General features: G+C 39.1%; 1 protein-coding gene across 1 annotated transcript in view; it reads right to left on the bottom strand.

The window, feature by feature from the left end:
• Window positions 1-15,955: 15,955 nt before the first annotated feature.
• The window catches only part of GCSAML (germinal center associated signaling and motility like), a 70,370-nt gene continuing 61,234 nt past the window's right edge, over window positions 15,956-25,091 (bottom strand). Inside the window, exons 4-5 of the mRNA XM_064595575.1 lie at window positions 17,414-17,442; window positions 15,956-16,494 (exon numbers count right to left, since the gene is read on the bottom strand). Coding sequence (XP_064451645.1) covers window positions 16,252-16,494; window positions 17,414-17,442 — 272 coding nt within the window. The 3' untranslated portion in view covers window positions 15,956-16,251. The remainder of the gene's footprint in view (window positions 16,495-17,413; window positions 17,443-25,091) is intronic.

Below are 25,091 nucleotides of genomic sequence, written 5' to 3'. Positions count from 1 at the left end.
AAATTGTAGATATCTATGCCCCTGACATGAGAGCAGCCAATTATATAAGGCAATTAATAACAAAAGCAAAGAAACACATTGACAACAGTACAATAATAGTGAGGGACTTTAACACCCCCCCTCACTGAAACGGACAGATCATCTAAGCAAAAGATCAACAAGGAAATAACGACTTTAAATGACACACTGGACCAAATGGACTTCACAGATACATTCAGAACATTCCATCCCAAAGCAACAGAATACACATTCTTCTCTAGTGCCCATGGAACATTCTCCAGAATCGAACACATCCTAGGTCATAAATCAGGTCTCAACTGGTACCAGAAGATTGGGATCATTCCATGCCTATTTTCAGACCACAGTGCTTTGAAACTAGAACTCAATTACAAGAGGGAAGTTGGAAAGAACTCAAATACATGGAGGCTAAAGAGCATCCTACTAAAGAATGAATGGGTCAGCCAGGAAATTAAAGAAGAATTTAAAAAAATTATAGAAACAAATGAAAATGAAAACACAACTGTTCAAAATCTTTCAGGTGCAGCAAAGGCAGTCCTAAGAGGAAAGTATATAGCAATCCAAGCCTTTCTCAAGAAACAAGAAAGGTCTCAAGTACACAACCTAACCCTACACCTAAAGGAGCTGGAGAAAGAACAGCAAATAAAGCCTAAACCCAGCAGGAGAAGAGAAATCATAAAGATCAGAGCAGAAATCAATGAAATAGAAACCAAAAGAATAGTAGAACAGATCAATGAAACTAGGAGTTGGTTCTTTGAAAGAATTAACAAGATTGATAAACCCCTGGCCAGACTTATCAAAAAGAAAACAGAAATGACCCAAATCAACAAAATCATGAATGAAAGAGGAGAGATCCCAACCAACACCAAAGAAATACAAACAATTATAAGAACATATTATGAGCAACTCTATGCCAGCAAATTAGATAACCTGGAAGAAATGGATACATTCCTAGAGATGTATCAAGTACCAAAACTGAATCAGGAAGAAATAGAAAACCAGAACAGACCTATAAACACTAAAGAAATTGAATCAGTCATCAGAAATCTCCCAACAAACAAAACTCCAGGGTCAGATGGCTTCCCAGGGGAAGCCTTCTACCACACATTTAAAGAAGAATTAATACCTATTATTCTGAGGGGCGCCTTGGTGGCTCAGATGGTTAAGCATCTGCCTTCAGCTCAGGTCATGATCCCAGGGTCCTGGGATCGAGCCCCACATCGGGCTCCTGCCTCAGCAAGGAGCCTGCTTCTCCCTCTCCCTCTGACTCTCTCTCTGCTCATGCTCTCTCTCTCTCTCTCTATCTCTGTGTCTCAAATGAATAAATAAAATCTTAAAAAAAAAAAAACTTATTATTCTGAAATTGTTCCAAAAAATAGAAATGGAAGGAAAACTTCCAAACTCATTTTATGAGGCCACCATTACCTTGATCCCAAAACCAGACAAAGACCCCATCAAAAAGGAGAATTACAGAATATCCTTGACGAACATGGATGCAAAATTCTCACCAAAATACTAGCCAATAGGATGCAACAGTACCTTAAAAGGATTATTCACCACAACCAAGTGGGATTTTTCCCTGGCCGGCAAGTGGGATTTATCCCTGGGCTGCAAGTTTGGTTCAACATCCACAAATCAATCAACGTGATACAATACATTAAAAAAGAAAGAACAAGAATCATATGATCCTCTCAATGGGTGCAGAAAAAGCATTTGACAAAGTACAGCATCCTTTCTTGATCAAAACTCTTCAGAGTGTAGGCATAGAGGGTACATAACTCAATATCATAAAAGACATCTATGAAAAACCCACAGCGAATATCATTCTCAATGAGGAAAAACTGAGAGCTTTCCCCCTAAGGTCAGGAACGCAGCAGGGATGTCCACTATCACCACTGCTTTTCAACATAGTAGTAGAAGTCCTAGCCATAGCAATCAGACGACAAAAAGAAATAAAGGGCATCTGAATCGGCAAAGAAGAAGTCAAACTCTCACTCTTTGCAGATGATATGATACTTTATGTGGAAAACCCAAAGGACTCCACCCCAAAACTGCTAGAACGCATACAGGAATTCAGTCAAGTGGCAGGATATAAAATCAATGCACAGAAATCAGTGGCATTCCCATATACCAACAACAAGACAGAAGAAAGAGAAATTAAGGAGTCAAGCCTATTTAAAATTGCACCCAAAACCATAAAATACCTAGGAATAAATCTAACCAAAGAGGCAAAGGATCTGTACTCAGAAAACTATAAAATACTCATGAAAGAAATGGAGGAAGACACAAAGAAATGGAAAAACATTCCATGCTCATGGATTAGAAGAAGAAATATTGTGAAGATGTCAATGCTACCTAGAGCAGTCTACACATTCAGTGCAATCCCCATCAAAATACCATCCACTTTTTTCAAAGAAATGGAACAAATTATCCTAAAATTTGTATGGAACTAGAACACAGCCCAAATAGCCAGAGGAATGTTGAAAAAGAAAAGCAAAGCTGGCGGCATCACAATTTCAGACTTCCAGCTCTATTACAAAGCTGTCAACATCAAGACAGTATGGTATTGGCACAAAAACCGACACGTAGATCAATGGAACAGAATAGAGAGCCCAGAAATGGACCCTCAACTCTATGGTCAACTCATCTTCGACCGAGTAGGAAAGAATGTCCAATGGAAAAAAGAGAGTCTCTTCAACAAATGGTGTTGGGAACATTGGACAGCCACATGCAGAAGAATGAAACTGGACCATTTCCTTACACCACACACAAAAATAGACTCAAAATGGTTGAAAGACCTCAATGTGAGAGAGGAGTTTATCAAAATCCTAAAGGAGAACACAGGCAACAACCTCTTTGACCTCAGCCACAGCAAATTCTTCCTAGAAACATCGCCAAAGGCAAGGGAAGCAATGGCAAAAATGAACTATTGAGACTTCATCAAGATAAAAAGCTTTTGCACAATAAAAGAAACAGTCAACAAAACCAAAAGACAACCGACAGAATGGGAGAAGATATTTGCAAATGACATATCAGATAAAGGGCTAGTATCCAAAATCTATAAAGAACTTATCAAACTCAACACCCAAAGAACACATGATCCAATCAAGAAATGGGCAGAAGACATGAACAGACATTTTTCCAAAGAAGACATCCAAATGGCCAAGAGACACATGAAAAAGTGCTCAGCATCGCTCGGCATCAGGGAAACCCAAATGAAAATCTCAATGAGATATCCCCTCACACTGTCAGAATGGCTCAAATTAACAAGTCAGGAAAGACAGATGTTGGCAGGATTGTGGAGAAAGGGGAACCCTCCTACACCGATGGTGGGAATGCAAGCTGGTGCAGCCACTCTGGAAAAAAGTATGGAGGTTCCTCAAAAAGTTGAAAATAGATCTACCATACAATCCAGCAATTGCACTACTGGGTATTTACCCCAAAGATACAAATGTAGCGATCCAAAGGGGTACGTGCACCCCGATGTTTATAGCAGCAATGTCCACAATAGCCAAACTATTCATCTTGGAAAGAGCCAAGATGTCCATCAACAGATGAATGGATAAAGAAGAGGTGGTATATATATACAATGGAGTATTATGCAGCCATCAAAAGGAATGAGATCTTGCCATGTGCAATGACGTGGATGGAACTAGAGGGTGTTATGCTGAGCGAAATAAGTCAGAGAAAGACATGTATCATATAACCTCACTGATATGAGGAATTCTTAATCTCAGGAAACAGACTGAGGGTTGCTGGAGTGGGGGGAGGGGGGAGGTTTGGGGTGGCTGGGTGATAGACATTAGGGAGGGTATGTGCTATGGTGAGTGCTGTGAATTGTACAAGACTGTTGAATCACAGATCTGTACCTCTGAAACAAATAATGCAATATATGTTAAGAAAAAAAAAGAGAAGACGAAAATAACAGGAGGGGAAAAATCAAAGGGGGGAATCGGAGGGGGAGACGAACCATGAGAGACGATGGACTCTGAAAAACAAACTGAGGGTTCTAGAGGGGAGGGGAGTGGGACGATGGGTTAGCCTGGTGATGGGTATTAAAGAGGGCACATTCTGCATGGAGCACTGGGTGTTATGGACAAACAATGAATCATGGAACACTACATCAAAAACTAAAGATGCAAGGTATGGTGATGAACACAACAATAAAAATTTTTAAAAAGAAATATTCTCAGTTCCACATTGAACCCCCAAAAATAAAAAATAATAAATAAACAAATAAAGTAAAATAAAATCAATTATGTTGGTATATTCACAATGAACAAAATCCATATTTTACTTTCCTAATTTTTTTGGGGGGGGTGGATGGTTCCTTCTTTTTTCTTTTTTTTTTTTTTGTAGTTTTTAATTTTATTATGTTATATTAGTCACCATACAATACATCACTAGTTTTTGATGTAGTGATCCACGATCCATTGTTTTCGTATAACACTCAGGGCTCCATGCAGTACATGCCCTCCTTCATACCCATCACTGGGCTAACCCATCACCCCAGCCCCCTCCCTCTAGAACCCTGTTTGTTTCTCAGATCCATAGTCTCTCATGGTTCATCTCTCCCTCCAATTCCCCCCCCATTTTTCCCTTCCTTCTCCTAATGTCCTCCATGCTATTCCTTATGTTCCACAAATAAGTGAAACCACATTATAATTGACTTTCTCTGCTCGACTTATTTCACTTAGCATAATCTCCTCCAGTCCCATCCATGTTGATGTAAAAGTTGGGTATTCATCTTTTCTGATGGCTGAGTAATATTCCATTGTATATATGGACCACATCTTCTTTATCCATTCATCTGTTGAAGAGCATCTCGGCTCTTTCCACAGATTGGCTATTGCGGACATTGCTGCTATGAATATTGGGGTGCATATGGCCCTTCTTTTCACTACATCTGTGTATTTGGGATAAATACCCAGGAGTGCAATTGCTGGGGCATAGGGTAGCTCTATTTTTAAATTTTGAGGCACCTCCACACTGTTTTCCAAAGTGGCTGTACCAACTTGCATTCCCACTAACAGTATAAGAGGGTTCCCCTTTCTCCACAACTTCTCCAATGTTTGTTGTTTCTTTCCCTGGCCATTTTTGCCATTCTAACTGGTGTAAGGTGGTATCTCAATGTGGTTTTGATTTGGATTTCCCTGATGGCTAATGATGAACATTTTTGCATGTGTCTGTTAGCCATTTGTATGTCTTCTTCAGAGAAGTGTCTTTTCATATCTTCTGCCAATTTTTGACTTGATTATTTGTTTTTTGGGTGTTGAGCTTGAGAAGTTCTTTATAGATCTTGGATACCAGCCCTTTATCTGTAGCGTCATTTGCAAAGATCTTCTCCCATTCTGTGGGTTGCCTCTTTGTTTTGTTGACTGTTTCCTTTGCTGTCCAGAAGGTTTTTATCTTGATGAAGTTCCAAAAGTTCATTTTTGCTTTTGTTTCACTAGCTTTTGGAGATGTACCTTGAAAGAAGTTGCAGTAGCCGATGTCAAAGAGTTTACTGCCTATGTTCTCCTCTAGGATTTGGATGGATTCCTGATTCACATTGAGGTCCTTCATCCACTTTGAGTTTATCTTTGTGAATGGTGTTAAGAGAATGGTCGAGTTTCATTCTTCTGCATGTGGCTGTCCAATTTTCCCAGCACCATTTATTGAAGAGACTGTCTTTTTTCCATTGCATGTTTATTCCTGCTTTGTCAAAGATTATTTGAACATAGAGTTCAGGGTCCATATCTGGGTCCTCTATTCTGTTCCATTGGTCTGTATGTCTGTTTTTGTGCCAGTACCATGTTATCTTGGTGATCACAGCTTTGTAATATAGCTTGAAACCGGGCAATGTGATGCCCCCAGCTTTGTTTTTCTTTTTCTTTTTCTTTTTTTTTTTTTTTTGCTTTGTTTTTCTTTTTCAACATTTCCTTGGCGATTTGGGGTCTTTTCTGATTCCATACAAATTTTAAGATTGTTTGTTCCAGCACTTTGAAAAATATCATTGGAATTTTGATCGGGATGGCATTGAAGGTATAGATTGCTCTGGGTCGCATAGACATTTTAACAATGTTTATTCTTCCGATCCATGAGCATGGAATATTTTGCCATCTTTTTGTGTCTTCTTCAATTTCTTTCATGAGTGTTTTGTAGTTCCTAGAGTATAGGTCCTTTACCTCTTTGGTTAGGTTTATTCCGAGTTATCTTATGGTTTTCGGTGCTATTGTAAATGGAATCGTTTCTTTAATTTCTCTTTCTACAGTTGCGTTGTTAGTGTATAAGAAAGCAACTGATTTCTGTGCATTGATTTTGTATCCTGCCACATTACTGAATTGCTGGATGAGTTCTAGTAATTTTGGGGTGGAGTCTTTTGGGTTTTCCACATAAAATATCATCTCGTCTGCGAAAAGAGAGAGCTTGACTTCTTCTTTGCCAATTTGAATACCTTGTATTTCGTTTTGTTGTCTGATTGCTGTTGCTAGGACTTCTAGTACTATGTTCAACAACAGTGGTGAGAGTGGGCACCCTTGATGTGTTCCTGATCTTAAGGGAAAGGCTCTCAGCTTTTCCCCATTGAGGAAGATATTCGCTGTAAGTTTTTCATAGATGGATTTTACGAGCTTGAGGAATATTCCCTCTATCCCTATACTCTGGAGAGTTTTAATCAGGAAAGGATGTTGTATTTTGTCAAATGCTTTTTCTGCATCAATTGAGAGGACCATATGGTTCTTCTCCCTCCTCTTATTAATGTGTTCTAGCACATTGATTGATTTGCGAATGTTGAACCATCCTTGCATCCCGGGGATAAATCCCACTTGGACGTGGTGGATGATCCTTTTAATGTATTGTTGGATCCTATTAGCTAGGATTTTGTTGAGGATTTTGGAATCCATATTCATCAAGGATATCGGTCTGAAATTCTCCTTTTTGATGTGGTCTTTGCCTGGCTTGGGGATTAAGGTAATGCTGGCCTCATAGAATGAGTTTGGAAGTTTTCCTTCTGTTTCTATTTTTTGAAACAGCTTCAGTAGAATAGGTATTATTTCTTCTTTGAATGTTTGGTAGAATTCCCCAGGGAATCCATCAGGCCCTGGACTCTTGTTTTTGGGGAGGTTTTGGATCACTGCTTCAATCTCGTTACTGGTTATTGGCCTATTCAGGTTGTCAATTTCTTCCTGTTTCGGTCTTGGCAGCTTATAGGTTTCCAGGAAGGCCTCCATTTCATGCAGATTGCTCAGTTTATTGGCATATAGTTGTTGATAATAATTTCTAATAATTGTTTGTATTTCCTTGGTGTTAGTCGTGATCTCTCCCCTCTCTTTCATAATTTTATTAGTTTGGGTCCTTTCTCTCTTCTTTTGGGTAAGTCTGGCCAGTGGTTGATCGATCTTATTAATTCTTTCAAAGAACCAACTTCTAGTTTCGTTGATCTGATCTACTGTGTTTCTGTTTTCTAATTCATTGATTTCTGCTCTCAGTTTAATTATTTCTCTTCTAAAGCGTGGCTTAGGCATCTTTTGTTGCTTTTTCTCTAGTTCTTTAAGGTGTAGAGTTAGTTGGTGAATTCGGGATTTTTCTATTTTTTTGAGTGAGGCTCGGATGGCTATGTATTTCCCCCTTAGGACCACTTTTGCAGTATCCCATAGGTTGTGGATTGATGTGTTTTCATTCTCATTGATTTCCATGAATTGTTTAAGTTCTTCTTTGATTTCTTGGTTGACCCAAACATTCTTGAGCAGAGTGGTCTTTAGCTTCCAAGTGTTTGAATTTCTGCCAATTTTTTTTATGATTGCGTTCCAGTTTTAAAGCATTGTGGTCTGAGAATATGCAGGGAATAATCTCAATCTTTTCATATCAGTTGAGACCTGATTTGTGATCCAGTACGTGGTCTATTCTGGAGAAAGTTCCATGTGCACTCGAGAAGAATGAGTATTCTATTGTTTTAGGGTGGAATGTTCTGTAAATACCTCTGAGGTCCATCTGGTCCAATGTATCATTCAAAGCTCTTGTTTCCTTGTTGATTTTCTGCTTAGATCATTTGTCCATTGCTGAGAGTGGAGTATTGAGGTCTCCTACAATTAACATATTGTTATCAATATGACTTTTATTTTGGTTAACAGTAGGCTTATGTAGATGGCTGCTCCCATGTTGGGGGCATAGGTATTTACAATTGTTAGATCTTCTTGTTGGATAGACCCTTTAAGAATGATATAGTGTCCTTCTGTGTCTCTTATTACAGACTTTAGTTTAAAATCTAATTTGTCTGATATAAGAATTGCTACCCCAGCTTTCTTTTGAGGTCCGCTGGCATGGAAGATAGATCTCCATCCCTTCACTTTCAGTCTGGATGTATCTTTAGGTTCAAAATGAGTCTCTTGTAGACAGCATACGGATGGGTCCTGTCTTTTTATCCAATCTGCAACCCTGTGCCATTTTATGGGAGCATTTAGGCCATTCACGTTGAGAGTGATTATTGAAAGATATGAATTAATTGTCATCATGTTGCCTGTGAAGACGTTGTTTTTATAGATTGTCCCTGTAAATTTCTGTTGTAGATCACTCTTGGGGTCTTTCTCCTTTTATAGAACCCCCCTTAATATTTCTTGCAGGGCCGGCTTAGTGGTCACATATTCTTTCAACTTCTGCTGGTCGTGGAAGCTCTGCATCTCTCCATCCATTCTAAATGAAAGCCTTGCCGGATAAAGTATTCTTGGCTGCATATTCTTCTCATTTAGTACCCTGAATATGTCTTGCCAGGCCTTTCTGGCTTGCCAGGTCTCTGTGGATAGGTCTTACGTTATCTGATATTCCTCCCTCTGTACGTAAGGAATCTCTTCCCCCTAACTGCCCTTAAGATGGTTTCCTTGGTTCTAAGATTTGCAAGTTTTACTATTACATGCTGGGGTGTTGGCCTGTTTTCCTTGATCTTAGGAGGGGTCCTCCCTGCCTCTAGGATTCGAATGTTTGTTTCATTCCCCAGATTAGGGAAGTTCTCAACTACGTTTTGCTCAAATACATCTTCTAGCCCTCTCTCTCACTCCACTCCCTCTGGATTCCAATGATTCTGACATTTGAACACCTCATGGTGTCACTTATGTCTCTGATTCTATTTTCATGGATTCTGAGTTGTTTTCCCCTGGCCTCCTCTTTTCCCTTTTTATCTATTATACTGTCTTCCAGATCGCTTATTCTCTCTTCTGTCTCAGTTACCCTAGCTGTTAGATTATCTAGATTGGATTGGATCTCATTGATAGCATTTTTAAGTTCTGCCAATTCGCCTTTTATTTCTGCTCTTAGAGACTCTGTTGCCATTAATTGATTTCTCCATTCTAGCCATTGTCTGCACAATTGCTAGCCTGAATTCCATCTCTGACATCTTGGTTATATCCGCATCCATTTGTAATTCTGCAGCATAAGTTATAATCTCTGAGTCTTTTCTGTTTTGGGGGCTCCTCCTCCTAGTCATTCTGTTGATGGGTGTTTGAGGGAATGTATAGAGTCCAAATTATTGACCAGAACCCAAGCAAGATGCACCTGTTTCCTTGGGACGTTAGGGTTGCTGGCCTCTTGTTTTTCCAGCATGTCTTCTGTGGGAGAGGCCTGCCGGGCTGTTACTCAGGCAACCCTGTTTGGGCAGAGTTGCCCTTCCCTCCTGTGGTGGGGGTGGGCTCAGCGGGAATCAGTCTTTGGGGCTTTTGTTCTCTGATGCCTTTCCCTGGTGGCTTTCCGTGTCTCTTCCGCGAGTCAGAGCAGAAGAGACCATTTCCAACCCTCTGCCTCAGAGCAGAGAGACCTCAGTCTGTTCTTCAGTGAGCTCTCCAGGCCACACTATCTCCGTTTCTGTCCGTGCTGCTACAAACTGCAGCAACCTGGGTTGTGCACCCCTCCGCAGTGCTCCCAGTCCTTCCTCCAGGTTGGGGCACGTCTCTGCCCTTTGTGCTTCTAATACCACCAGCTGCTCCCAATTCGCGTGCACACGCGCGACTCCACCGCTTGGAATTTTCACCCCAGGGGTTGCAGTTCACCGGCAAGACCCCAGCGCACTGGGTTTCCATCTCAGAGGCTGCAGTTCACGTGGGCGCGATCGTTGCTCTGGTTTCTGTCCGGGTGTCTGTGGTTGGCGTACGTGCGACCCCGCCCATCTGGTTTTCCACCCCTGGGGCTGCCCTAAAGTCCTTTCCCCACCGCTACCGGTCTGCGAGTCTGTGCCCGTCCACAGCGTGTGACGCTGTCACTCACCGGTGGTGTAGGATCCCCACGTCCAAGCACCCTCCCCTGCCGTTTATCCTCCAATATCTGCCCGCAGAATCTCAGCTCTCTGCTTCGTACCTCAAAACCAACTGCCTGCGATATTCTGTTTGTAGAGATACAGATCTTCTTACATCTCAGGCTGGTTTCGTGGGTGCTCAGAGTGTTCTGGTAGATATCCAGCTCAATTCCTGGGACCAGTTGAAATAGGGTCCCCTACTCCTCCGCCATCTTGCCCCCCTCCTCCTAATATTTTTTAATTGGTTTATGCTTTCTGAAAATTTAATTGAACTATAAATGTGTTGTATGACACATTTTGCCTACATGATAACATTCATGTATTGGAAAAGGACAAAATTATTTAAAATATTTACATGAAATCCAAATAATATTGTTTTCATGTTAGCACATCCTCCATGACAGAGAGTTAACAGATTGGTAGTTTTGGATCTATGTGCAAATAAGTCATTTAATTAACTGACATAAGAGAAACATATATCTGGTAAAATACTGGAAAAAAAATCATATTAGCTTCCCTTAAATCTAATTAATAATATAAAACTTTATTCAATTATGTATTTATTATAAAAGAGCCATAAAGAAGTGATTGCTTTATTTTCCATAGAGCCTCTTGTCACGAGATATATGGACACATACATATGAAGAGAAATAAGGGCATTGTCACTGACGTTGTTTACTTGAGGTCAAAAAGCAGACGCCAGCAAAGAGAAAATGAGTCTACTCTTGGAATAGACTCTCCTTTGTCTCTAAAATGAGAATATAAGGAGGTAAAGAAGAGGGAAATATAGTATGTTTACTTGGCTGAGGTCACTGTGGCAAAGAACCCCAAGGAAGTAATTAAGACATGTGTTCACTAGTGTATAGTTCATCAGGAATCACTTAGGGAAAAGGATGCCTGTAGGATACAAATTTTCGTCAGTCTAATCATACTACTTAGCAAGGGGTTATTTGAAGTTTTCAGCATCCAAATAAGATGACCAACTTACTTCATTAAGTATTATAATTTCCAGACCTAACCATGTAGTTGCAAATTACAAGATTTCGTTCTTTTTTTATGGATGAGTAATATTCTAACATATATATATATCACATCTTTATCCATTCACTTACTGATGGACACTAGGGCTGCTTACATAATTTGGCTATTGTAAATAATGTGTAATAAACATAGGGGTGCACATATCTTTTCAAATTAGTGTTTTTGCATTCTTTGGGTAAATACCCAGTAGTGGAATTACTGGATCATATGGTATTCTATTTTTAATTATTTGAGGAAGCTCTATACTGTTTTTCACACTGGCTGCTCCAGTTTGCATTCCCACCAACAATACACGAGCGTTCCTTTTTCTCCACATCCTCACCAACACTTGTTTCCTGTGTGTGTGTGTGTGTGTGTGTGTGTGTGTGTGTATGTTAACCATTCTGATAGATGTGAGATAATATCTCATTGTAGTTTTAATTCACATTTCCCTGATGATGAGTGATATTGATCATCTTTTCATGCATCTGTTGGCCATCTGTACTTCTTCTTTGGAGACATGTTGTTCATGTCTCTGCCAAACACCCTTTTGACTGGAGCATTTTCAAGATCTGGAACATAGCTGACTTTCCTAATACATAGAAACAAACAGAGTCAGACAAAATGAAGAAACAGAAGAATAGGTCTCAAATAAAACAACAGGGCAAAGCCACTGCAAAAGAGCAAAATGAAACAGGATATGCCTGATAAAGAATTCAAAGTAATGGTCATAAATGTACTCACTGGACTTGAGAAAAGAGTGGAAAATATCAGTGAGATCTTCAACAAAGATATAGGAAATATAAAAATGAACTAGAAATAAAGAACACGATAACTGAAATTTCAAAATAAATACACTAAAGGGAATCACTAAAACATTAGAGGAAGCAGAAGAGCAGATCAGTGATCTGGAAAACAGGGTAATGGAAAGTAATAAAGCTGAATAGCAAATAAAATTTAGTTCACTTAGATTCAAAGTAATTATCAATAGGTATGTACTTATTGTAATTTTATTTCTGGTTTTATGGTTGTTTTTGTAATTCTTCTCTGTCCTTTATTTTTGCTTTCTTTAGTGATATGCTTGGAATCCTTTAAATTTTTTGTGTCTGTTATAGGTTTTTTATTTGTGTTTACCATTAGGTTTACATATAACATCTCATGAATATAGTAGTCTATATTATGTTGACGGTCACTTAAGTTTGAGCCCATTTTAAAAGCACTAAATTTTTACTCCCCTCCCCATGTTTTATGAATATGATCTCATAGTTTACATTCTTTATTTTGTGCATCCCTTGACTGATTTTTGTATTTATAATTGATTTTACTGCCTTTGTGCTTTAACCACCATGATTTTATAATCATTAGTCTACTACTTTTTTTTTATATGTTTGCATTACCTTTTAAATGTTTTCCTTTTATAATATTCTTACTCCTGATTATGGTCTTTTCTTTCCACTCAAATAATCCACATTAATGTTTTTTGTAATGCTGGTTTAGTGGTGATAAACCCCTTTAACTTTTGTTTGTCTGGGGAACTTTATATCCCCTCCTACTCTGAATAATGACCTTGCTGGACATTCTTGGATGCAAGTTCTTCTTTTTTATTCTTTTTTTTTTTCCTTTGAGGGCTTTGAACCTATCATGCTACTCTCTTTTTGCTGTAAAGTTTTTGTTAAAAGATCAGCTGATAACCTTATGGGCTTTCCCTTGTTTGTAACTTTTCTATGCTGCTTTTAAAGTTCTCTATCACTACTTTTTTTTTAAGATTTTATTTTATTTGTCAGAGAGAGAGAGAGAGTGAGTGCACAAGCAGGAGGAGGGGCAGGCAGAGGCAGAGGTAGAAGCAGGGTCCCCGCTGGGCAGGGAGCCCTATGCAGGACTTGATCCCAGCACCCTGGGATCATGATCTGAGCTGAAAGCAGACGCTTAACCAACTGAGCCACCCAGGCATCCCTCTATCACTACTCTTTACCATTTTAATTGTTATGTGTCTTGGTGTGGACCTCATTGAGTTGATTTTGTTGGGGGCTCTCTGTGCCTCCTAAATGTGGAGATCTGTTTCCTTCTCCAGGTTAGGGAAAATTTCAGCTATTATTTATTCAAGTAAATTTTTTGCCCCCATCTCTCTGTCTTCTCTTTCTGGGATCCTTATAATGCCAATGTTATTAGGTTTGATGATGTCACCTAGTTCCCTTAATGTATTTTTTATTTTTTATTATTCTTATTTTATTTGCTATTCAGCTTTATTGCTTTCCATTACCCTGTTTTCCAGATCACTGATCTGCTCTTCTGCTTCCTCTAATGTTTTAGTGATTCCCTTTAGTGTATTTATTTTGAAATTTCAGTTATCGTGTTCTTTATTTCTAGTTCATTTTTATATTTCCTATATCTTTGTTGAAGATCTCACTGATATTTTCCACTCTTTTCTCAAGTCCAGTGAGTACATTTATGACCATTACTTTGAATTCTTTATCAGGCATATCCTGTTTCATTTTGCTCTTTTGCAGTGGCTTTGCCCTGTTGTTTTATTTGAGACCTATTCTTCTGTTTCTTCATTTTGTCTGACTCTGTTTGTTTCTATGTATTAGGAAAGTCAGCTATGTTCCAGATCTTGAAAATAGTGGCCTTATGAAGAAGAGATCCTATGGCACCCTGTCGTACAATATCCCCTACTCACCAGACCAAGCACTTGAGGTGTGTCTCCTGTGTAGGTTGCAGGTGCCCAACTCTTGTGGCTGAACCATGTTTATTTTCAGTCCAGTTGGCTGCAATGTTCTGACACACTAGGGAGGACTGGGTTCCTGTGCTGTTAATAGGCCTGTCTGGAGCCACCATGGGCTTGCAGTTGCCATGTCAGTAGTCAGAGCTGATGCCTGCCTCAGCCTATTTGCTGGGACCACATTCACACTGAACTGCAGGGCCTTCTCACTATGTGGCCCCCTAAGAGACTTTTGTTGCTGGGCTGATCTGGCCATCAGACCAGATGCCTACTCCCAGTCCATCTATTGGGACAGCAGTCATACCATCTTGCAGGGTGCTCTTCCCTATAGTGTCCCCTGAAAAGCTTTCATTTGTGGGTGGGACCAGACAGACTAGATGCCTGCCCCAGTTTACCCACCAGAGCTGCAGCTGCACTGATTACCAGTGTGTTCTCTCTGTGCTGCCAGGTATAAGATTCAGCTGCTTGGACTGCTGGTGCACTGTGATCATCTTCCCCTCTCCCCAGGGAAGGAGTCACTTCCAAATGGTGCTGGTCCCTGTTGGGGTTGCTATCAGGGTGTTTTGGGGCAGTAGTCACTTTGGAGGGAGGCCAACAGAGTGCGGTGGGTTGATTGGGGTGGATCTGGAGGAGAACATGTGGGTGAGATGCATGGTGTTAGCAAGGTAGGTGGAGGCCATTCTTGCCAATCCCCACAAATGTCTTGCTATCTAGAAAATGGTGCCTTGGGGCGCCTGGGTGGCTCAGTTGGTTAAGCGACTGCCTTCGGCTCAGGTCATGATCCTGGAGTCCCGGGATCGAGTCCTGCATCGGGCTCCCTGCTCAGCGGGGAGTCTGCTTCTCCCTCTGACCCTCCTCCCTCTCATGCTCTCTGTCTCTCATTCTCTCTCTCACAAATAAAAAAATAAAAAATAAAAAATAAAAAAAAGAAAGTGGTGCCTTTTTGTTCTTGGAGAAGTATTTATTTACTTGAGATGAGTAAATAAATCTCCTCTTGTGTATTCCAAGCACTTTTCAAGCTGCTAATTCCATGCTGTATCTCAGCAGGGTTATTTTTTTATGCTATCTCTTTAAGGGTGGAGACTCAGTTTTCTATTGCCCTCCAGCTCTCCTGGAGCTAAGCCCACTGATTTTTAAAGTACCTGGAGTTAAGGCCCACTGATTGTAGAAACTCACCAATTTAAGCCCCACTTGTTATCAAAGCCAAATATTAGGGGGACTCATCTTAGTGCAGGTCCCCCATACCTCGGGTGCCTGGTGTGGAAGTCTTATCTTCTTGTTTCACCATGCTTATGGTGTCCTTTTTGTTTGTGGTTAGTCTTGCCAGGTACTTGCTTCCCAAAGTATCTGCCTTTCCTACCTTTTCTGATATGGCCTCTTCTAGATAATTACTATGGAAAATCTGTTCTGCCAGTCTCCAGGTCCTTTTCAGAGTTAGTTGCACTAATGTGTCTATTATCTTAGTGTGTTTGTGGAGTGAGGTGATCTTAGGATCTTCCTACTCTGGCATCTTCCCAGAACTCCCAATATGCCTGAATTTTAAGACCAAACACTCTTTACAATCCCTCAGCAGAGGTAACTAGTAATAGATTAAACTAACTAGTATGTTGTGAACAAAGCTATACGCACAAAGTTTACTTTTGGGTTTTTGTTTGTTTATTTTTGTTTTTTACTGATCTTTGAACAGAGTCTTCTGATTTCCCATTGGAGAAAAAGGCAGTGGGTAACTAAACTTGACACATTTCTTCCTTTTTAATGACTTTCAGCTTCCCCTCTCAGAAAGGTCAATATCAAAACCTATTGATTCTTGGAACTCTTACCACAATTTACCAACAAGAATTTCTAATACATGAAAAAATAAAAACTTAAGTAAAAATCAGGTTAGCAAAGGGTCACTGGTCTTATATTTTAAAAGTTTATTGAGTAGATTACACCTCAAAAGTAAAATAGACAATTATGAGCAGAAATTTTTCGCATTTGAAATTTGGAGAGCAGTGTTGGAATCAGATATTAGGTCATATATCTATGGATGTCCATTGCCTAGGAAGGTTCCACCATCTCCATGTCTTCAAACCTTACAAACAAAAAGATGTAGAATACTCTATACCTTTATGTCAATTTACATGGCTTAACCCAAACCACAGAATTGTCATGTTCCAAAGATGTAGAAACACTTTCCTGGAGGTCACTATTTTGTATCATCTCTGTTAGTGTAAGATGATGAATCATGAGATTTCTAGTGGGGAAGCACAAGTTCATAATCATGCTCGAGGGTACAGGAAGAAGGCCTAGTAACACAAGTCATCTTGACAAGGGCATATTCTGTTTCTGACCCATTTCTAAATGGCCTCACTCTCTTTGTGGTACAGTCAATATTCTCATAACCATCATCATTGGAGCTCAGGGAGGGCCTCCGATAAGGTCTGTGACTAATGATGGAGTAGCACAGTTCCTCAGAACCACTGCCATTCTCATTTTCCTGCCAAGCACAAAAACAATAACAATAAATAAAGGATCCAGGACCATTCATCAGATTTGAGCTTAGTGACTGCCTTTCCTTTCTTCTTGTCTGACAGTGATCTTACACATCAGGTATCCAAAGCCCTTTCTCCAAATCCTGATATCTTACAGACTTCATTTTAGCAAATATGTATTGTGCTCTGAGCTACTATTGTTATGCTTTCATTTCACTTCAAATAACAAAAGAGAAAAGAAGGATATTATTACCCTTCTGAATATCTAAAAGAAAGTAGTTGTATACATTAGGTCACACATAATCAGACATTAAATATGCAATAATCATACCTCAAATGAGTAATTACTCAAACGACATAAAAAAACAAGTTTCATAAGACAAAGTAAAATTAAATTTCTGAGCTTAAATACATTCTCAGTTGCATAGACCATGAAAGAAAAATGAAAACATTAAGATACTATATTGTAATTAAATCAATAAAATGCTTATGATGTAGTATTAAAAGGAATAAACATTTTTATATCTATTAATTACCATCATACTTCTAAATATAAATGTTAACTTCTGGGCTTAACTATTGGAACACAACATAGAAAACAAAAGAATTAATGTTTTATGGTAGTCAAATTATAAGTGTAAATTTATTTCATTTTATTTCTGTTATGGTAGTTTTGAAAATTAAATAATAAACTTCAGTAGAATTGGGTCAACAATTAGAATTTGCCAGTCATCAAAATCAGTTAAAATAATGTTTTGTTTTTTTAATGTTCTCTATTTCAACATTAAAATGATAAATAAAAGTATTTAAAGCATAAGATACTTTGATAAGCTCGTTCAGAAATTACAAGAAAGACCTACAGCTATCTTTAAATAAAGTCATCTGTATTTTGACATTTATCACACAAATTAATATTTTTATTACCTGATTAGAAGTAGATGAAACTTCTTTACCTGATGGATTAAAAAAAAAAAGATTTTTTGAACTATCATAAGATGGGGGAAAATGGGGAAAGGATAAAATACAGTGACAAAACTGCAAGGAAGTCACTATCTAAGTATGTGACATTATCTCATGTTATTATTGAGGTTCTCAAGCTGAATGACAAGATCAGGAAAGAATAAATGTTAATATATGTGAATCTATGTAAAAGAACATATGTGAATATATGTTCAGGAAGCATTAATACTGTGTTTCTGTGTAATTTGCTAAAATAAATTTGCTAAATAAAGGTAGATTTTGGATTTGAGTAATAAAATTTTCTTCACAAACATGCTATGACAGTAAAGTATGGCAAGTTCAAAGAAAGAACAATTATATATGAAATTTAGGATATAAATTCTATAATATGACAGATAGATACTGAAGTAACAAAATCAACTATTTCAAATTAAACACAAATATTAAGATTCAGGTTAATTGCATCTATGAAGGCTAAAGTAATTTATATTTTTGTTGTTAATCTGAGATCCACAACTGGTATTTATTTTAGAGAATTATTTCTTTATTTGTTCAAATCTGTTTTTTTTTTTAAAGTTTATTTTTGTTTTTTATTTCCCTTGCTTCAGGAGACATATCTAGAAAGAAGTTGCTATGGACAATGTCAAAGAGATTACAAAACTAAAAGGCACATAAGGAATGGTAGAAGATATTTGCAAATGACATATTTGATAAAGGGCTAATATCTAAAATATATAAAGATCTTATAAGACTCAAAAACAAAAATAAATTAATAATCCAATTACAAATGGACAGAAGACATGAACGGAAATTTTTCCAAAGAAGACATCCAGATGGCCAAGAGACACATGAAAAGATGTTCAACATCAGTCATCATCAGAGAAATACAAATCAAAACCACAATGAGATACCACCTCACACTAGTCAGAATGGCTAAAATCAACAACACAAGAAACAACAGGTGTTAGTGATGACGTAGAGAAAGGGGAACCTTCTTGTACTGTTGGTGGGAATGCAAGCTGGTACTGCCATTGTGGAAAAAAGTATGGAGGTTCCTCAAAAAGTTAGTCTTCACATCCAAATTACCAACAGACACATGAAAAAATGTTCAACATCACTTGGCATCAGGGAAATCCAAATCAAAACCTCAATGAGATACCACCTCACACTGGTCAGAATGGTTAAAATTAACAAGTCAGGAAATGACAGATGTTGGTGGGGACACGGAGAAAGGGGAACCCTCCTACACTGTTGGTGGGAATGCAAGCTGGTGTAGCCACTCTGGAAAACTGTATGGAGGTTCCTCAAAAAGTTGAAAATAGAGCTACCATATGATCCAGCAATTGCACTACTGGGTATTTACCCCAAAGATACAAAAGTAGGGATCCGAAGGGATACATGCACCCTGATGTTTATAGCAGCAATGTCCACAATAGCCAAACTGAAAAGAGCCTAGATGTCCATCGACAGATGAATGGATAAAGAACAGGTGGTATATATATACAATGGAATATTATGCAGCCATCAAAAAATGAAATCTTGCCATTTGCAATGACGTGGATGGAACTAGAGGGTGTTATGCTAAGCAAAATAAGTCAATCAGAGAAAAAACAAGTATCATATGATCGCACTGATATGAGGAATTTGAGAAACAAGACAGAGGATCATTGGGGAAGAGAGGAAAAAATGAAACAAGATGAAACCAGAGAGGGAGACAAACCATAAGAGACTCTTAATCTCAGGAAACAAACTAAGGGTTGCTGGAGTGGTGGGGGGGTGGGAGGGGTGGGGGGTGGCTGGGTGATAGACATTGGGGAGGGTATGTGCTATGGTGAGCACTGTGAATTATGTAAGACTGTTGAATCACAGATCTGTACCTCTGAAACAAATAATACAGTATATGTTAAAAAAAAGAAGATAGTAGGAAGGGAAAAATGAAGGGAGGAAATCAGAGGGGGAGACGAACCATGAGAGACTATGGACTCTGAAAAACAAATTGAGGGTTCTAGAGGGGAGGAGGGTGGAGGGATGGGTAGCCTGGTGATGGGTATTAAGGAGGGCACATACTGCGTGGAGCACTGGGTGTTTTATGCAAACAATGAATCATGGACCACTACATCAAAAACTAATGATGTAATGTATGGTGACTAACATAATAAAATTAAATTTAAAAAAAAGTTAGTCTTCGTTTTACAGTCTAGTTTGTCCAGTGTAAATATTGCTACTCTGGCTTTCTTCTGATACACATTTGCATGAGAAATGTTTCTCCATCCCCTCACTTTTAATTTCCAGGTATTTTTAGGTCTAAGATGAGTCTCTTGCAGGCAGCATATAGATGGGTCTTGTGTTTTGGGTTTTGTTTTTTTTTTTCAACTTTTAGAAACTGTTTATTTTCTGTCAACCTTATTTCAACTTTGCCTTTGTGGAAGAGTGGCTTAAGACCACACAGAGTTTGTTCCTACCCATTCAATGGCTTGAGCAGTGGGAGCTGCAGACCAATGCTCAGTGGCCGGCTAAGTGCTCCAGTCTTCAGTAGGGAACTGCTGAAAAGGCACCGAGAGCACCTGCATGCCTTCAGAACAGTTTGTGACTTTAGGATGAGTAGTGGTGAACTCAGGAGCCGGAGTACATTCACCCTGAAATTCCTCCTTGGTCACAGCCTTTTCAGCAGTGGCCTGATCTTCTTTTTTAATCTCTTCAGAATGTCTGTAGAAGTAGAGATCAGGCTTGACCTCCCATAGGTCTTCATGGGAAATGGTGCCACACATGTGCAGAACTTCCACAGGGCTGGCCTCACCCACATCAGACCGTGGAGTGAGCTCTGTTGTTGTTGCAAGGGATGGCAGTGTCCACATAGTGCAGAGGAGAGTCTGTGTTACACAGAAAGATGGTAGACAGGTTAATATAAGATGCCTCTGTGAGAGGCTGGTGGTCAGCCCTGGGATCTGTAACCACCAGAAATCTGGGCTCCTAGAAGGCTGCCTGGATCTGGTTATTGAAGGTTCCAGGAGTGAAGTGGCCAGCAATAAAGTGGCTCCAGTAGCATCAGCAAACTTTGGCACAGCTCACTGGCCAGTGTTCCTGGACGATATGACCTGACATCAGCTGGGTTTTCAATGGCAACAATGGCATGCGCTGCCAGCAGAAGCTTCTCCCAGGTTCTCCTCAGATTCATGATGTAGATGCTGTCACTTTTCCTTTTGTAGATGTACTGTTCCATTTGGAAGTCAAGGTTGGTGCCACCTAAGTGGGCTCCTGCTGCAAGGAATTTAAGGACACCCTCTTCATTCATTTGCAGGACATCAAGGGCTCTGGACTTTGTAGAAGTTTCCCTATAAGTTATGATGGGAACACAAACAACGCCATACTCTCCTTGGGTACTGTGGAAAGGGATGGGGCTTGTTTTTGTTTTATCTATTCCGACACCTTATGTCTTTGATTGGAGCATTTAGTCCATTTATATTCAAAGTAATTATTGATAAATATGTATTTGACATTTTATTACTTGTTTTGTGGTTGTTTCTGGATATTTTCTCTGATCCTTTCTTGTCTTTCTATTTTTTAGGCTTTGCTCATTTTCTTTAGTGATATATTTGGTTTTCTTTCTCTTCATTCTTTACATGTTCATTAGTGGGTTTTGATACATGGTTGGTATTATATTTGTATACAACATCTTCTGCATATAGCAGTCTATATTAAGTTGATGGTTATTCAAGTTTGAACCAATTCTTTTCTCCTTTCCCCCCATACATTTTAGGTATATGTTATTATATTTTATATCTTTTTTTTGGTGTGAGTTCTTGGCTGATTTTTACAGAAACATTTCTTTTTTTACTGCTTATGTTTCCTGTCTTTATACTGTCACTTCTGATCTCTCCTTTCCACTCAAAGTGTCCTCTTTAATATTTCTTGAAGGACTGGTTTAGTGGTAATGAGCTCCTTTCATGTTTGTTTGTCTGGAAAACTCTTTATCTCTTCTTCCATTTTGAATGATAGCCTTGTTGTATAGAATATTCTCGGCTGCATATTTTTCCCATTTAGCCCATTGAATATATCATGGCACTCCCTTCTGGCCTGCCAAGTGTCTTGAGAAATCTCAAGCTGGACTTACGGGTCTTCCTTTGGAAGTTAAGGACTTCTTTTGTCTTGTTGCTTTTAAGATTTTTTCTTCTTTATTGCTATATTTTGCAAATTTAATTACAATATGTCTGGGTGTTGCTGCTTTTATTGATTTTGAAGGGAGCTCTCTGTGCCTCCTGGATCTGGACATCTGTTTCCTCCCCCAGATTAGGGAAGTTTTCATCTATTATTTCTTCAAATAAACTTTCTGTGCCCTTTTCTCTCTTTTCTTTTTTTTTTTTTTAAGATTTTATTTATTTATTTGAGAGAGAGTGAGAGAGAGCATGAGCGGGGGGAAGGACAGAGGTAGAAGCAGACTCCCTGCTGAGCAGGGAGCCCTATGTGGGGCTCCATCCCAAGACCCTGGGATCATGACCTGAACTGAAAGCAGACGCTTAACTGACTGAGCCACCCAGGTGGCCACCCTTTTTCTCTCTTTTCTTCTGGGACTTCTATAAGACAAATATTATGTTTGATGGAGTCCCTGAGTTCCCTAAGTCTATTCTCCTTTTGCATAATTCTTCCTTCTCTCTTTTGTTCAGCTTCACTGCTTTCCATTACTTTGTCTTATAGGTCATTAATTTATTCCTCTGCTTCTAACCTGGTGCTCGTTGCATCAGGCCTGTTTTTAATCTCATTCATTGTACTCTTCATCTCTGATTGATTCCTTTTTATACCTTTTGTTCCTGTGGTAAGGGTCTCACTGATGTCTTCTATTTTTTTCTCAACCCCAGTGTGTATCTGTATGATCACTGCCTTGGATTCTCTATCAGGCATGTTGCTTATATGTTTTACTTAAATCTCTGAACAAGTCCTCATGTTATTCTTTCGTTTGGGATAAATTCCTCTATCTTTACATTTTGTCTAAGTCTCTGCCTTCTTTGGTGTGTTAGAAAAACCAGTTATGTCTCCTGCTCCTAAAAATAATGGCCTTGTGAAGAAGTCATGTAGCACCTGGCACTTTAGGGAGTATCTCTGGTGTATGCTCTGTACACCCTGCTGTTGTGTTCTGGTTGCTCTATCCTTCAGACCAGTCATCTACAGCAGCTCTCCTTGCTTGCTGTGGGCAGTGTTTGGTTCCTGACCTGAATATGGTGCAGTTTTAACTAGGTGTGCTCTAGTCTGCTTGTGTAATGACACTTGACACCTCCTCCACTGGAAGCGAGGCCCTGGAAAACTCTGGTCAGGAGATATGTCTTCTGGGGAAAGGGCCCACTGCACTGGAACTGAGGCAAGTGTGACTGAGAAGTGCACTTCCACCAGAGACAGGGGTGTGAGTCTTGGGGTAAGTAATTTAGGTTGGGACTGCCAGTGTTGGGAGTGCACTGTTTCCCAGAGATGAATCTATATTTATGCTGAGGTGCAAGGGACAGAAACGGCACTGACCTGCTCCATTTTTCCCAGAGAGACGTTTCCATGAATGCTGCTTATCAGGGAAGTGATAGGAGAGGAGCAAATAATCTCCCACCTGTGTGCCCTGGGTGTTCTTCAGATTGCTGTTTCCATGCTATCTGCTCCCCAGTTATTTGCCTGCCTTCTCTCCAGGAGCAGCCCAGTGCCCTCCAGGCTCTATTCCAGCCGAGCCTTGGCCTTTAAAACTCCAAGCTTTAAGCCTTGCTGGTTGCAAGAACCCATGATATTCAGGGATCCCCATTTTCCAAGCCAATGGCTTTAGGGAAACATTCTCCTTGTGTGTTCCTCTATTTCCTCCTCTCTCTCTCTTGCCCTTGTCTATGACCATGACTCCCTCCCTTCCACAACACCTGTGATCTTTCTCCCCTAAACCACATCTCTGTACTTCCTACCTTCTTAAATGTGGCTTCTTCCTTCCCTTTAGTTGTTGAGTTTGTTCCGTCAGTCTTCAGGTCTATTTCTGGGGTATTTAAGATGATTTGCTTGTTATCTAGTCATGTTGGTGGAATGAGGCAAGCTCAGGGTCCTACTCCACTGCCATCTTCCTGCTCCCCACAACTAATATTTTTTTAATTAACAATCTAGGATGAGGGATGTCACAGAGCACTAAATATGGCAAAAATACCAATTTATAAGAGGAATATTGAGTAATTCTGAAATTTACAACTTCATAAACTTGATAGTGAGCCTTAATATATACTAGGTAAATTTAACAGATTCTGCAAAACAACAATATGTTGATAATTTCTCATAGCTCACTATTTTTCAAAAATAAAATGTCATGTTCAATGCACCAATTTTGTGTATGTGACTTATTTATTTATTTATTTATTTATTTATAAATGTATTGATATAAAATGATTTAATTAAACAAAATTTCAATCTAGAGGGGAGGGGAGTAGGAGGATGGGTTAACCTGGTGATGGGTATTAAAGAGGGCATGTTCTGCATGGAGCTCTGGGTGTTATACACTAACAACAAATCATGGAACACTCATCCAAAACTGATGATGTAATGTATGGTGATTAACATAACATAACAATAATTTTAAAAATATTTGTTTTTTAAAGATTTCATTTATTTATTTGACAGAGACACAACAGAGAGGGAACACAAGTGGAGGGAGAAGCAGGCTTCCCACCGAGCAGGGAGCCCAATGCGGGACTCGATCCCAGGACCCTGGGATCATGACCTGAGCCAAAGGCAGACGCTTAATGACTGAGCCACTGAGCCACCCCCAAAATGTCAATCTTAATATTGTTTTAGAATCATGAACTGAGGGATTTCCACTCTCACCTGTTTTATTCAACATGGTACTGGAAATCCTAGCTGCAGCAATCAGACAAAAAGAAATTAAAAACATGCAAATCAGTAAGGAAGAAGTAAAATTTTCACTATTTACTGATAATATTGTACTCTACATAGAAAACCTGAAAGACTCATCCAAAAATCTGCTAGAACTGATGAACAAAGTCATTAAAGTTTCAGGATACAAAATCAATGTACAGAAATTGGTTGCATTTCTATACATTGATAATGAAGCAGCAGAAAGAGAAATTAAGGAATCAATCCCATTTATATTTGCACTGAAAATAAGATACCTAGGAATAAACCTGACCAAAGAGGTAAAAGATCTGTACTCTGAAATGTATAAAACACTGATGAAAGAAATTGAAGAGGACACAAAGAAATGGAAAGACATCCCATTCTCATGGATTACAAGAACAAATATTGTTAAAGTGTCTACACTACACAAAGCAATCTACACAATTAAAGCAATCCTTATCAAAATAACAACAGCATTTTTCACAGAACTAGAGCAATTTTAAAATTTATATGGAACCACAAAAGACCCTGAATTGCTAAAACAATCTTGAAACAGTAAAGCAAAGCTGGAGGCATCAAAATTCCGGACTTTGTTATATCATTAAGCTGTAGTAATCCAAGCAATATGGTAGTGGCACGAAAATAGACACACAGATCAATGGAACAGACTAGAGAACAGAAATAAGTCTGCAATTAGATAGTCAATTATCCTTCACAAAATCAGGAAAGCATATCCAATGAGAAAAAGACATTCTCTTCAACAAATGGTGTTGGGAAACTGGAC

Source organism: Mirounga angustirostris, unplaced genomic scaffold, assembly GCF_029215605.1.
Source record: "Mirounga angustirostris isolate CCGP_5_RB_7025 unplaced genomic scaffold, mMirAng1.0.hap1 SCAF_7, whole genome shotgun sequence".
Lineage (NCBI taxonomy): Eukaryota > Metazoa > Chordata > Mammalia > Carnivora > Phocidae > Mirounga > Mirounga angustirostris.
This window is presented reverse-complemented; position numbering and strand designations above follow the sequence as displayed.